The sequence below is a fragment of the Sinohyriopsis cumingii genome, chromosome 10, assembly GCF_028554795.1.
Source record: "Sinohyriopsis cumingii isolate HCF-2022 chromosome 10, ASM2855479v2, whole genome shotgun sequence".
In the NCBI taxonomy this organism is placed as follows: domain Eukaryota; kingdom Metazoa; phylum Mollusca; class Bivalvia; order Unionida; family Unionidae; genus Sinohyriopsis; species Sinohyriopsis cumingii.
Window position 1 is genome coordinate 56,285,842 of NC_142970.1, and position 17,108 is coordinate 56,302,949.

General features: G+C 33.7%; 1 protein-coding gene across 1 annotated transcript in view; it reads left to right on the forward strand.

Annotated features, from left to right (window-relative positions):
* The window catches only part of LOC149790190 (uncharacterized), a 62,686-nt gene that overhangs the window by 24,749 nt on the left and 20,829 nt on the right, over positions 1-17,108 (forward strand). Inside the window, exons 2-6 of the mRNA XM_089972178.1 lie at positions 4,335-4,379; positions 5,171-7,348; positions 8,760-8,860; positions 10,157-10,215; positions 11,570-11,757. Coding sequence (XP_089828304.1) covers positions 4,361-4,379; positions 5,171-7,348; positions 8,760-8,860; positions 10,157-10,215; positions 11,570-11,757 — 2,545 coding nt within the window. The 5' untranslated portion in view covers positions 4,335-4,360. The remainder of the gene's footprint in view (positions 1-4,334; positions 4,380-5,170; positions 7,349-8,759; positions 8,861-10,156; positions 10,216-11,569; positions 11,758-17,108) is intronic.

Here is a 17,108-nt window from a genome sequence, read left to right on the forward strand (position 1 = left end):
AACCCGCGACCTCCCGCATCCGAGGCGGACGCTTTAACCACTTAGGCCATCGGAGCGGTCTCAACAATCGAAGCGAAGGCAACAATCGGTATGTTATGTATTTCACTGACTAACGATCCCGATATCAATGGTATGATACACTGTAGAAAGGGTACTGATATCATACATTGTAGAAAGGGTACTGATATCATACATTGTAAAAAGGGTACTGATATCATACATTGTAGAAAGGGGTGCTGATATCATACATTGTAGAATGGGTACTGATATCATACATTGTAGAAAGGGGTATTGATATCATACACTGTAAAAGAGGTACTGATATCATATTTTAGGAAGGGTACTGATATCATACTTTGTAAATGGGGTATTGATATCACACATTGTAAAAGGGGTACTGATATCATGCATTGTAGAAAGGGATACTGATATCATGCATTGTAGAAAGGGATACTGATATCATGCATTGTAGAAAGGGGTACTGATATCATACATTGTAGAAAGGGTACTGATATCATACATTGTAAGAAGGGTACTGGTATCATACCTTGTACAAAAGGTACTGAAATCATACATTGTAGAAAAGGTACTGATATCATACATTATTAAATGGGTACTGATATCATAGATTGTAGGAAGGGTACTGATATCATACAGTGTAAAAGGGGTACTGGTATCATACAGTGCAGAAAGGGTACTGATATCATACAGTGTAAAACGGGTACTGATATCATACGTTGTAGAAAGGGTACTGATATCATCGATTGTAGAAAGGGTACTGATATCATACATTGTAGAAAGGGTACTGATATCATACATTATTAAATGGGTATTGATATCATATATTGTAGAAAGGGTACTGATATCATACAGTGTAAAAGGGGTACTGGTATCATACAGTGCAGAAAGGGTACTGATATCATACAATGTAAAAGAGGTACTGATATCATAGGTTGTAGAAAGGGTACTGATATCATCGATTGTAGAAAGGGTACTGATATCATACATTGTAGAAAAGGTACTGATATCATACATTATTAAATGGGTACTGATATCATAGATTGTAGAAAGGGTACTGATATCATACATTATTAAATGGGTACTGATATCATAGATTGTAGAAAGGGTACTGATCCATACAATGTAAAAGGGGTACTGATATCATACAGTGCAGAAAGGGTACTGATATCATACAATGCAGAAAGGGAACTGATATCATAGATTGTAGAAACGGTACAAAAAGTTTGGCATTGAAATCATGATGAGCATTAGATTTAAAAAAAAATAACTCCAATATTCAGGTGAAGATCTTGATGGATATTTTTCCTTTTCAATTTCTACAGATGTTAGTTGCTGTTGCAGAATATAGCACTCAGCTTTTCCATAACAAGAAATTAGTCTGACAACAACTTGCATGGTTTTGAAATATTTTATTTCTTTGATTCTCTACTGTTTTATTAGAACAAAATCCTAAAATTGTAATATGTGCATTGAATATGTTGGTACAAATGTACGACCCTGTGAGTTTATCTCCTTTTCGGTATATGTCAACATGTATTTCAGTTCCATTCTCCTTTTCGGTATATGTTTACATGTATTTTAGTTGCATTCTCTTTTTTAGGTATATGTCAACATGTATTTTAGTTGTATCTCCTTTTCGGTACATGTCTACAGATAGTTTAGTTGCATTCTTCTTTTCTACATATATTTTAGTTGTATCTCCTTTTCGGTGTATGTCTACATGCACTTTAGTTGTATTTCCTTTTTGGTATATATCTGCATATATTTTAGCTGGATTCTCTTTTTCATTATATGTCTACATGTATTTTAGTTGCATTCTCCTTTTCAGAATGTGTTAACATGTATTTTAGTTGCATTCTCTTTTTCTACATGTATTTTAGTTGTATCTCCTTCTCGGTATATGTCTACTTGTATTTTAGTTGTATCTCCTTTTCGGTATACGTCTACATTTAATTTAATTGCATTCTCCTTTTCTACATGTATTTTAGTTGTATCTCCTTCTTGGTATATGTCTGCGTGTATTTTAGTTGTATCTCCTTTTCGGTATATGTCTACATGCATTACAGTTTTATATCCTTTTCGGTATATGTATACGTGTATTGTAGTTTTTCTCTCGTTAGGTATATGTCTGCGTGTATTTTAGTTGCATGCTCCTTTTCTGTATATGTCTGTATATATTTATTTTGTATCTCCTTTTTTGTATATATCTACATGCATTTTAGTTGCATTTTCTTTTCGGTATATGTCTGTATATATTTTATTTGTATCTCCTTTTTTGTATATATCTACATGTATTTTAGTTGTATTTCCTTTTTGGTATATATCTGCATATATTTTAGCTGCATTCTCTTTTTCATTATATGTCTACATGTATTTTAGTTGCATTCTACTTTTCGGTATTCGTATACATGTATTCTAGTGGTATTCTCCTTTTCGGTATGTGTATACATGTATTCTAGAGGTATTCTTCTTTTCGGTATGTGTCTTCATGTATTCTAGTGGTATTCTCCTTTTCGGTATGTGTATACATGTATTTTAGTTGTATTTCCTTTTTGGTATATATCTGCATATATTTTAGCTGCATTCTCTTTTTCATTATATGTCTACATGTATTTTAGTTGCATTCTACTTTTCGGTATTCGTATACATGTATTCTAGTGGTATTCTCCTTTTCGGTATGTGTCTTCATGTATTCTAGTGGTATTCTCCTTTTCGGTATGTGTATACATGTATTCTAGAGGTATTCTTCTTTTCGGTATGTGTCTACGTGTATTCTAGTGGTATTCTCCTTTTCGGTATGTATCTACATGTATTTTAGTGGTATTCTCCTTTTCGGTATATGTCTACATGTATTTTAATGGTATTCTCCTTTTTGGTATATGTCTACATGTATTTTAGTTGCATTCTCCTTTTCAGAATGTGTTAACATGTATTTTAGTTGCATTCTCTTTTTCTACATGTATTTTAGTTGTATCTCCTTCTTGATATATGTATGCGTGTATTTTAGTTGTATCTCCTTTTCGGTATATGTCTACATGCATTATAGTTTTATATCCTTTTCTGTATATGTCTACGTGTATTGTAGTTTTTTCTCTCTTTCGGTATGTGTCTACGTGTATTTTAGTTGCATTGTCCTTTTCTGTATATGTCTGTATGTATTTTATTAGTATCTCCTTTTTTGTATATGTCCAAATGTAGTTTAGTTGTATTCTCCTTTTTGGTATATGTCTGTATGTATTTTAGGTGCATTCTCCTTTTCGGTATATGTCTGCATGTATTTTAGTTGCATTTTCCTTTTCGGTATATGTCTACATGTATTATAGTGGTATTCTCCTTTTCGGTATATGTCTAGATGTATTTTAGGTGCATTCTCCTTTTCGGTATATGTCTGCATGTATTTTAGTTGCCTTGTCCTTTTCGGTATATGTCTGCATGTATTTTAGTTATATCTCCTTTTTGGTATATGTCTACATGTAGTTTAGCTGCATTTTATTTTCGGTGAAAGTCTACATGTATTTTAATTTCTTTCTCCTTTTGGGTATATGTCTACATGTATTTTAGTTGCATTTTCCTTTTCGGTATATGTCTACATGTATTATAGTGGTATTCTCCTTTTCGGTATATGTCTACATGTATTTTAGTTGCATTTTCCTTTTTGGTATATGTACACATGTAGTTTAGTTGTATCTCTTTTTCGGTATATGTCTGCATGTATTTTTGTTGAATTCTCCTTTTCGGTATATGTCGACATGTATTTTAGTTGTATCTCCTTTTCGGTATATGTCTACATGTATTTTAGTTGCATTTTCCTTTTCGGTATATGTCTACATGTATTATAGTGGTATTCTCCTTTTCGGTATATGTCTACATGTATTTTAGTTGCATTCTCCTTTTTGGTATATGTACACATGTATTTTAGTTGCATCTCTTTTTCGGTATATGTCGACATGTATTTTAGTTGTATCTCCTTTTCGGTATATGTCTACATGTATTTTAGTTGCATTCTCCTTTTTGGTATATGTACACATGTAGTTTAGTTGTATCTCTTTTTCGGTATATGTCGACATGTATTTTACTTGTATCTCCTTTTCGGTATATGTCGACATGTATTTTAGTTGCATTTTCCTTTTCGGTGAAAGTCTACATGTATTTTAATTTCTTTCTCCTTTTGGGTATATGTCTACATGTATTTTAGTTGCATTTTCCTTTTCGGTATATTTCTACATGTATTTTAGCTGTATTCTCCTTTTCGGTATATGTCTACATGTATTTTAGTTGCATTCTCCCTACATGTATTTTGGTTGTTTTTGCAGGTAAATACAGTCAGAGCAAGCGAAATATGGCGTATCAAGCAAAAGGTATGTCTAGTCATTCCGTTTCGCAATGAGGAGCAATGTTTCATTACTTATAAGGGTAGCGAGTTTTATGGCGTAAACAATATTTGTGTTCACGATGTTTAATGCAGTATATTATAAATCAACAATCACGGCGCTTATCGCAAGCGAGACAGCTGTTCCACGATCGGAATATGGTCTGCCTTTTTCATCAAGTCAAGAAAGAAATCTCAGATGTAATTCGCCTACATTGAGAACTGTATTCGGAATTACCTTTGCTCCCATGGCACATATGGCCGCTTAAGGAGACAACATCATTGGTGCACTCCGCAATATGACTCACCAAACCCCATCTCATTGTACAACCACATCCGAAACTATTTCTTGACTTCACGGAAGTGGCCGAGTGATATTTTTATTGAGTGTGCTTCGCAGCCTTAATTTATAAACTTGCTTAAACACTCAAATAAACAAAACAAATTAAATACTTGCTCTCCTATCATTCTCTCCAAGGAGATGTAAAATCATACACAAATCTTGGAAAACATATAAAGTAAGATTTTTTTTGTGTGCAATATCTTTCATCATATGTGTCTATATTCGGGACATTTCCCTTTAACATATTAACTATCAATATTCGGGATAGCTCCCTTTAATATATGAACGCTCTATATTCATAGCATAATAACAGATAGGTACAGAATGATGACCAAAATAGCCAAAGACTTTAAAATTGTGTAGACATAAGAAAATGCCCAGAAATATTTTGATTTTCTTCAATGTATCTAATGCGGTGTTTGTTACTTGAATTACAGATGCAGTTGTCTTAGTTCTATTCCTCGTCTGCGTGAACGTCATTTACAGCAACCTTACGACAGATGCAACGACAACCGGCACCCCAACAACGATTACAAATATAACCGACAACCTGTTGAATACATCATTAATCTCTGACAATTTCACATCGTCATTTTTACTTGAAGCTACTTTTTCCATTTCGTCAGAAGAATCTTCTCAATTCTGGACTGATGAACTATCGTACTCATCCATAGTATTAAGTACCCAAGAACCTTCTTCCTTCAGCAATTTAATTAGTTCAGAGTATTCCTCAGTCCCATATACGGCGACCATATTATCCAACTCCGACAACTCTACATCGTCAAATTTAATGGGGTCAGATTATTCCTCGATACCATATACCACGACCATATTATCCGACTCCGACAATTCTACATCATTATTTTTACTGGAAACTTCTTTTTCCATTTCGTCAGAAAAATCGTCTCAATCCTGGACTGATGAACTATCGTACTTATCTGTGGTGTTAAGTACACAAGAACATTCTTCCTTCACCAATTTAATGGGGTCAGATGATTCCTCGATACCACATACCGAGACCGCATTATTCAACTTTGACAGTTCTACATCGTCAAATTTAATGGGATTAGAGCATTCATCGATACCATATATCGCGACCGTATTATCCAACTCCGACAACTCTACATTATCAAATTTAATGGGTTTAGAGCATTCATCGATACCATATATCGCGAGCGTGTTATCCAACTCCGACAATTCTACATCGTCAAATTTAATGGGGTCAGAGTATTCCTCGATACCTCATACCGCGACCATATTATCCAACTCCGACAACTCTACATCGTTAAATTTAATGGGGTCGGAGTATTCCTCGATACCATATACTGCGACCATATTATCCAACTCCGACAATTCTACATCGTCATATTTAATGGGGTCAGAGTATTCCTCGATACCTCATACCGCGACCATATTATCCAACTCCGACAACTCTACATTGTCAAATTTAATGGGGTCGGAGTATTTCTCGATACCATATACCACGACCATATTATCCAACTCCGACAATTCTACATCGTCAAATTTAATGGGGTCAGAGTATTTCTCGATACCTCATACCGCGACCATATTATCCAACTCCGACAACTCTACATTGTCAAATTTAATGGGGTCGGAGTATTTCTCGATACCATATACCACGACCATATTATCCAACTCCGACAATTCTACATCGTCAAATTTAATGGGGTCAGAGTATTCCTCGATACCTCATACCGCGACCATATTATCCAACTCCCACAACTCTACATTGTCAAATTTAATGGGGTCAGAGTATTCCTCGATACCATATACCGCGACCATATTATCCAACTCCGACAACTCTACATCGTCAAATTTAATGGGGTCAGAGTATTCCTCGATACCATATACTGCGACCATATTATCCAACTCCGACAATTCTACATCGTCAAATTTAATGGGGTCAGAGTATTCCTCGATGCCATATACCGCGACCATATTATCCAACTCCGACAACTCTACATTGTCAAATTTAATGGGGTCAGAGTATTCATCGATACCATATACCGCGACCATATTATCCAACTCCGACTATTCTACATCGTCAAATTTAATGGGGTCAGAGTATTCCTCGATACCATATACCGCGACCATAATATCCAACTCCCACAACTCTACATCGTCGTTTACATTGGAAGCTTCTTTTTCCATTTCATCAGAAGAATCGTCCCAATCCTGGATTGATCAGCTATCATACTCCCCGATGTTTTTAAGTACACAAAATGTTTCTTTCTCCAGACATTTATTAGAGTCGCTGTATTCCTCGATACCACATACCACGACTGACTTGCTGGGAAACAAATCTACATGTACTATAGACTCTTGTGACACATCAGTACACTTTCTGCCAACTAATGCCCAATCTGCAACATATATTGTATCATCACGTCCAACATCTACATTACAACCAGACGTTTCTCTGTCCGTCAGACCAAAACCAATGACTCCATTTTCTCCGACATCTCAAATGTCAGCATTCTCATCAGTTGAGTCGACGAAATCAGTGACCTCGCCTACTAGTTCTTCGCCAACAAAACTGCAAACGACAACCACCGTAGGCAAAACAATCATATACCCTACGTTCAAACCATTAGGTAAATGCAATCGCTATTGTGTTTAAATGGTTAAAACGTGTATGTATGAATATATGACCATATTCACCAATAACAGAAGCAAACTGATTTGCGCTCTCTCTCTCTCTCTCTCTCTCTCTCTCTCTCTCTCTGTTACAGAGCATTTGACAAAGCTCCCCACTAACGCAAACAGTTTTGGTTAAATATACAACTCCGATAGTATTAGTTAATCCTTCCTTGCTAATCTCACCCATGGATTGTACATGGCATTGATCTTGCTAACTTTACAAACAAACAACCTGAAACAGGTCTAGTGTAATGTTACCGCAGTTAACTCAGCTATTTTATTTGTCAGCATTTGAGCTAAGTTCATCATAAATGTCCTAGAAAATAAAATACAATCTGATGCAATAATGGAATACATTCCTAAAATATCACCTTCTCCACATTACCAAATCAGAATTGAAAACAAGAAAGAAAATAAATAAAACATCCAGGCCAAGCTCCATCTATGTGACATTCAGATAGACACTTATGCTCCTGCTGAATAGGTATGTATATGCACACAGTTGTCCTAACGTGGCATTTTTAAGTATATTCTGAATAACCAATAACCATTCACGAAACTGTAGCATTTCTCTAACGAAGCCACTAAGAGTTACTGGCGGATCTAAGCCTTACCAAGCTGTGCAAATGGCCTATGGGTTGGAATCCTTAATGTGAACACAGGGGGAGACAACCAAAGTGACTCAAGCATTGTAAGCGTTCCAATGGACCTCATTTGTACCATCTATTTGTCAAAAAAGTCACTTTATTGGAGTGTATGAACTGTCAAGTAAGTCACATTATTCGATTGTATGAACTATCAAGTAAGTCCCGTTATTGGATTGTATGAACTGTCAATAAGACTAGTCATTGTATTGTATGAACTGTCAAATAAGTCCCGTCATTGAATTGTATGAACTGTCGAGGAAGTCCCGTTATTGGATTCTGAACTATCAAGTAAGTCCCGTTATTGGTTTGTATGAACTGTCAAGTAAGACTCGTTATTGTATTGTATGAACTGTCAAGTATATCCCGTTATTATATTGTATGAACCGTCAAGTAAGTCACGTTGTTGGATTGTATGAACTATCAAGCAAGTCCCGTAATTGTATTGTATGAACCGTCAAGTAAGTCCCGTTATTGGATTGTATGAACCGTCAAGTAAGTCCCGTTACTGGATTGTATGAAACCGTCAAGTATATCCCGTTATTGGATTGGATAAACTGACAAGTAGGCTAAGTCCCGTTATTTGAATTCTATGAACTGTCAAGTAAGTCCCGTTATTTGAATTCTATGAACTGTCAAGTAAGTCACGTTATTAGATTGTATGAACTCTCAAGTAAGGCCTGAACGAAACCAAACCGTAACTCTTCATTTATCTCTTCAGCTGTGTACGAATTCACATTTGTTTTCATACTGAGGGGTGACTTCGAAAATATTACAACCAGTAACCAAAAAGACAAGTTAAAAGACGAGTTGGAGAAACAGGTAATCTAAAAATTTCCTATTGATCAAGACTGTGCTGAAGAAAACGAAATCTGTATGCATCTAAATAAGACGCAAAAACTACATGCTTTTCTCTTGTGTTTTCTGCTTTTGACAGTTTAGTTTCTTCAAGATTGGTCTTGACAATATTTATATCTTGAATGAGTCTTTTGTTGAGGCATTGACGTAGCTAACATATCCGACTAAGAAATGTAACCCTATGTCTCATGTTTTATACTATTTATATAAAATGTTACTCATGTCTTATGTTTAATACTATTTATATAAATCTTTACCCATGTCTCGTGTTTTAGAATATTTATATATAATTTTAAAAAAATCATGTCTCACGTTTTATACTCTAATAAATTTTTGTACCCATGTCTCACTTTGCTACTATTTTTATACTGCGAGGGCGCTGACAGATCACCCGTTCTGGTTTTTAAAAATATTATACCCATGGCTCAGATATTTTATTTACTAAGTTTATAATGTAGAGGTCGATGACGTAGATACCCCGTCAGATAAAGAAAGTCGTTTTATTTACTGTGTACATATTGTAGAGATCGATAACGTAGATACCCCGTCAGGAACATTCGTTTTATTTACTGTGTACATATTATAGAGGTCGATGACGTAGATACCCCGTCAAGATCAGAAATTCGTTTTATTTACTGTGTACGTATTATAGAGGTCGATGACGTAGATACCCAGTCAGGATAAGAAATTCATTTTATTTACTGTGTACATATTGTAGAGGTCGATGACGTAGATACCCTGTCAGGATCAGAAATTCGTTTTATTTAATGTGTACATATTGTAGAGGTCGATGACGTAGATACCCCGTCAGGGTAAGAAATTCGTTTTATTTACTGTGTACATATTGTAGAGGTCGATGAAGTAGATACCCCGTGAGGATCAGACATTCGTTTTATTTACTGTGTACATATTACAAAGAAAAGTAAATGGATAGTCTTTGATGGAAATGCGCATCTGTCGGTATAATTACGGATATATTAAGTATTTCAAACCCTGTACTTTGAAGAAGACTCTCTCTCTGTCTCTCTGTGTGTGTATCTCTCTCTCTCTCTCTCTCTCTCTCTCTCACACACACACACACACTCACACACACACACACACATATATATCGCATTTCGAAAACATTTACTGAATTCTAGGACTTTATTTCTAATGACAATGCATATTATTATCCTTAATAATTTTACTGTATTTGATGATATTTATGTTTTGGAGGACATTGATTTATTTGTGAATATTTTATGCATTTTTTTTTTGCAGCTAATGGAAAACATTTTCAACGGCACTGTATTTACTGAGATCCACGTTTCAAATTTCAGGTAGTGTATGTCATTATACATAAAATAACAATACGATACAAAACAACAGAGATTTTTCATATATTTTGTATCTAAACTCATATTATAATATAATGAATACAAGCTTAAATTTACTTTGACATCGGATTTCTCTTCTTTAGTTGTTCTAAACTGTGCATTAAGTAGCATGATCCAATATATTTCCCTGTGTGGAAAAGAAAATGTATAAATAGGGTCCACACAGAACCTCAACCACACATTGTATTATCTTCTGTCCCAGATTCAACACACCTATGCAAATTTGTATCCTTCAATTTAGATATAACGTGACGATGTCCTCGTTGATATATGTGTATAAAATAAGCAATCTTATAAAGATTACACATGTAAATGTATACAATTAGAGTGGCATTACTTGTGTCATGAGAAATTCCATAATACATTTGTGTTATCACTTCAGGTTTAGAATTGAAATGTTGTCGATACTACGTTTGCTGCCGTTTCATAATCATTCACTATTGCCTCAATTACCACTACCACCACTACTGCAACTATTACAAGTTCGATTGTTACTAATAGTGCTAGTTTGACTACTACTAAAATGAGTACATCTACTACTATTAGTACTTCTACTATTACTAGTCACCGTTCCTGTGATCTAAGTGGTTAGAGCATCCTCTTCGGATGCGGGAGTTCGCGATTTCGAACCCCGGTCGAGTCAAACAAAAGACTTTAAAAAATGGTTTGCATCTTCCTCGCGTGGAGCTCAGCATTAAGAAATTAGTGTTAGGACAGGCCGACCTGGTGTCAGGATATTGTGACTGGGTGGGACATCATTCCGCATGTCTGCGGCATGATGCCCCCGTGCTAGATATCACTATAAAGCGCCACACTGCATACATCGTATCGATAAGAATGTTAAAGCTACGTTAAAAATTGAGATCACACACACACATTTACTACTACTACTCCTAGCAGTGCTACCATTACTAGTACTTCTACCATTACTAGTACTACTACCGTTACTAGTACTTCCACCATTACTAGTACTACTACCATTACTAGTACTACTACCATTACTAGTACTACTACCATTATTAGTACTACTACCATTACTAGTACTACTACTGTTAGTTTGACTCTGAATACTGTTACTACTGATGCTGCTTTAATTCCCAATCTTGGAAAGAAGAACTATAGGAACAAACTATGATACAAATATCAATATATTTTCATTCTGCATACAACATTATTATTATTATTATTATTATTATTATTATTATTATTATTATTATTATTATTATTGTTGTTGTTGTTGTTGTTATTATTATTATTATTATTATTATTATTATTATTATTATTATTATTATTCCAGCAATGGAAGCATCGCCTGTGGTATAGTGTGTAGAGGTGGAGTAAAACATGACACCAATGTAGTCAAAAGCTTGGATGTTATTGCTCAAAACACCAGAAAAAATGCATGGAGTATCAATACAACTTTTGGACCTTGTGACGTGAATAGGACAATAGAAATAATTACAAACAGCACTGAAAATTATATGGGTGAGTCGTTTATATTCTACACCTCTCTTTGTGATAGAAGAAGAAAATGAGGATATTATAGTAACGGTGATGACGAAGAAAACAGTTACAAGACAACTATGACAATGATAATGATGAAGTCGACGACGACGATGATATGATTATGCTAATGCGGTAAGCTGAATCTTAATTATATGGCACTCGGGGTTTTGGTAGCAAGAAATGTTTTGCTGAATTCTAATATTTTGACTGATGTTTCGCTGCAGAATGTACGTTATTACAAAGTTCCGTGTTGACGTTGCCTTCTAACACTGTTACAGACGGACATAGAACACAATTAATTTTACTATATATTATCTTCATTTGTTTCTCAGTACTATCTTTCCACTTTGTGACAATCAATGCTAATCATATGTTAATCTAAAATACCTTCAAAGATGACTTCACGGTGAGGTTCTTGTCAAAGGTTCGCCTGCATTTTGTTGAGAGGCTGGACTGTAAACAGAGCAGCATGTAAACAAAATACAGATTTCACTTCCGGATCATCACCAAGGCCTTATTACTCACTGTGCACTGTCGCCGAAATACACACGGTAAACCACACAAAGAGCACATATTCTCAAGAATAAACAATTACCTTTAAATCCTACCAAAAATACATAAATCTAACTCTTCTATCACCACCAAATTGAGAGAGAAAACAATGTTCTAAAAATAAACTAGAACTGCATTCGTGGTTACTGAACCGGAACTATTTATAGGTGTAACTATTAATTAGGATCTGATTCCTGACAGGCCCAATATTTTAAGGCCAATTTTTAGTCAAATTTGTATATCTGCATGCCACACCTATTTCAACTTTACGCATGCAAACAAGACATGTGACACCTGTCAGTGTGTAGTGTTGGTGTTCCACAGGGTGCATGTTTTGGTCCAAGTGCTCTTGTGTGTGTGTGTGTGTGTGTGTGTGTGTGTGTGACTTGGATTTTTAACGTAGCTTTATCAATTTTTCAGTCATATTGCTACGATGTCTGCAGTGTGACAGTTTATAGTGACATCTAGCACAGGGGCATTATGCCGCATGCATTTAGCATGATGTCCCACCCAGCCACATTATCCAGACACCAGGCCGACCAGTCCTAACACTAACCTCTTAATGCTGAGCACCAAGCAAGGCAGCTGTTAGTATCATTTTTGTAAGTCTTTGGTATGACCTGGTCGGGGAACGAACTCCCGCATCCGAGACGGACGCTCTGACCAATAAGCTACCGAAGCGGTATACATATTGGTGTATGATTTATAAGTGTAATTTCAGTTATGGAGTATTCTGATTGGTGTTTGTTTTATAAGTGTAATTTCAGTTATAGAGTATACGGATTGGTGTATGATTTATAGGTGTAATTTCATTTATTGAGTATACGGATTGGTGCATGATTTATAGATGTAATTTCAGTTACAGAGTATACATATTGGTATATGATTTATAGGTGTAATTTCAGTTACAGAATATACTGATTGATGTATGATTCATAGGTGTAATTTAATTAATAGAGTATACAGATTGCGGTAAGATTTATCGGTGTCATTTCAGTTATAGAGTATTCTGATTGGTGTATGATTTATAGGTGTAATTTCAATTATAGAGTATACATATTGGTGTATGTTTTATAAGTGTAATTTCAGTTCTAGAGTATACTGATTGGTGGATGATTTATAGGTGTAATTTTAGTTATAGAGTATACATATTGATATATGATTTTTAGGTATAATTTCAGTTATAGAATATAGAGATTGGAGTATGATTTATCAGTGTAATTTCAGTTATAGTGTATACTAATTGGTGTATGATTTATTGGTGTAATTTCAGTTGGAGTATACATATTGGTGTTTGATTTATAGGTGTAATTTGAGCTATAGAGTATACTGATTGGTGTATGATTTATACCTGTAATTTCAGTTATAGAGTATACAGATTGGTGTGTGGTTTATAGATGTAATTTCAGTTATTGAGTTTACATATTGGTGTATGATTTATAGGTGTAGTTTTTGTTAGGGAGTATAGTGATTGGTGTATGATTTATATGTGTAATTCGGGTTATAGAATATACAGTAGGTGTATGATTTATAGTTGTAATTACAGTTATAGAGTATACATATTGGTGTATGCTTTACAGGTGTAATTTCAGTTATAGAGTATACATATTAGTGTATGATTTCTAGGTTAAATTTCATTTATAGAGTATACTGATTGGTGTATGATTTATAGATGTAATTTCAGTTATAGCGTATACAGATTGGTGTATGATTTATCGGTGTGATTTCAATTATAGAGTATACTGATTGGTGTATGATTTTCAGGTATAATTTCAGTTATAGAGAATAGAGATTGGTTTATGATTTATCGGTGTAATTTCAGTTCTAGAGTATACAGATTGGTGTATGATTTATATATGTAATTCCAGTTATAGAGTATACTGATTGGTGGATGATTTATAGGTGTAATTTTAGTTATAGAGTATACATATTGATATATGATTTTTAGGTATAATTTCAGTTATAGAATATAGAGATTGGAGTATGATTTGTCAGTGTAATTTCAGTTATAGAGTATACTGATTCGTGTATGATTTTCAGATATAATTTCAATTATGGAGTATAGAGATTGGTGTATGATTTATCGGTGTAATTTCAGTTATAGAATATACAGTGTGGTGTATGGTTTATATATGTAATTTCAGTTAAAGAGTACGCAGATTGGTGTATGATTTATCGGTCTAATTTCAGTTATAGATTATACAGATTGGTGTATGATTTATAGATGTAATTTCAGTTATAGAATATACAGATTGATGTATGATTTATATGGGTAATTTCAGTTATAGAGTATACATATTGGTGTATGATTTTTAGGTATAATTTCAGTTAAAGAATATAGAGATTGGTTTATGATTTATCGGTGTAATATCAGTTATAGAGTATACAGGTTGGTGTATGATTTATTTATGTAATTTCAGTTATGGAATATACAGATTGGTGTATGATTTATCGGTGTAATTTCAGCTATAGATTATACAGATTGGTGTATGATTTATAGATGTAATTTCAGTTATAGTGTATACAGATTGGTGTATGATTTATCAGTGCAATTTCAGTTATAAAGTATACAGATTGGTGTATGATTTATCGGTGTAATTTCAATTATAGAATATACAGAATGGTGTATGTTTTATAGATGTAATTTCAGTTATAGAGTATACAGATTGGTGTATGATTTATCGGTGTAATTTCAGTTACAGAGTATAGAGATTGGTGTATGTTTTATAGATGTAATTTCAGTTATAGAGTATACAGATTGGTGTATGATTTATCGGTGTAATTTCAGTTATAGAGTATAGAGATTGGTGTATGATTTATAAGTGAAGTGTAATTTCAGTTATAGAGTATACTGATTGGTGTATGATTTCTAGGTGTAATTACATATATAGTATATACTGATTTGTGTATGATTTATCGGTGTAATTTCAGTTATAGTGTATACTGATTGGTGTATGATATATAGTTGCAATTACAGTTATAGAGTATACAGATTGGGTTATAATTTATAGGTGTAATATCAATTATAGAATATACAGAATGGTGTATGTTTTATAGATGTAATTTCAGTTATAGAGTATACAGATTGGGTTATGATTTATCGGTGTAATTTCAATTATAGAATATACAGAATGGTGTATGTTTTATAGATGTAATTTCAGTTATAGAGTATACAGATTGGTGTATGATTTATCGGTGTAATTTCAGTTACAGAGTATAGAGATTGGTGTATGTTTTATAGATGTAATTTCAGTTATAGAGTATACAGATTGGTGTATGATTTATCGGTGTAATTTCAGTTATAGAGTATAGAGATTGGTGTATGATTTATAAGTGAAGTGTAATTTCAGTTATAGAGTATACTGATTGGTGTATGATTTCTAGGTGTAATTACATATATAGTATATACTGATTTGTGTATGATTTATCGGTGTAATTTCAGTTATAGTGTATACTGATTGGTGTATGATATATAGTTGCAATTACAGTTATAGAGTATACAGATTGGGTTATGATTTATAGGTGTAATATCAGTTATGGAGTATACAGATTGGTGTATGATTTATAAGTGTAAGATCGTAACATCTGTAGAACGCCTCCATATAGACTAAGTAGGTATTGTTATTGTATCCTTTAATTTTGAATGCATAGTTGAAACATTTAAGTCGCAAGCATCGAGAAAGACCCTTTGAATAATTTTCCTGTTTTTGTTGGGTGTTTTTTTCCTTCTCCATCACAGAGCTGTATGCATTAATAGCAAAGTTCGAAAGAAGCCCACCAACTTTCATAATGAAGAGTGAGATATTTGAAACTGCCCATTACATTTGCTCAACATGGCAACCATTATTACGCTAAAAGACAGGAACATGATACTTGCCACAGGGGTCAAAGAGGAATATGATAGCTTATTCTTCTAGCACTAATAAATAGTGTTTCAACTACAGGTCTTAAATTATGTAAAACACAGATAATGAAACCAACAATTTTAGGTACAATCAACAACTAATTTATTTCTCTACAATACAAGTGAAAACTTAAGGGACACTTATAGTATTGTGAATGAAATTCTAAATATATGTCCTACCACGCATCCAAAACAATAGAATGTCTTTAATAAATTCCTGATATAACATAATGATGCAATCCAGAATGTATTTTGAATGAGTTCACAATAATTCAAAAGTAGTGTGTATTAGTCCGAAAAACTTTAGTAATCTCAATGAATATTTTAAATAAAAAGTTGCACTCGAATTATATCTGGTGTTAACACAACTGCAAACTCTAATCATGCATTCTTATAGACTCATATAGAACAGGAGCGAATAATTTCTGTATCAAATTCCTATTTACATGCATTTTCGCTTAACCTACATCGAGACAGAATGTGAAGATTTCCAACAATAAAACCGAGTCTAAGTGCAAACAAGACTAACCCTGAAGATTTGCTACGTAAACAATTTATTTACAACTTTCAATCATATATAAAAGTTACCTATGTAAATATTTTGTTTACAACTTAGAACTATGGACAAAAGAAAAGCACACAATGTAAATTAAATATACATAACACCTCCCCTCACAAAGAAAAAGACAGATTTAGAACATAAAGCTTTATTTTACATACTTGTCAAATATGTATAGTATGCTATTTTAATTCTAATTACATAACGATATGTCTTATAAATGACACTAAGCTTAATTACGCAAAATATACACACACGAAAGCATTATAGGACTTCTACACACTCTAGAGTGCAACTACAATAATATTATCTTTC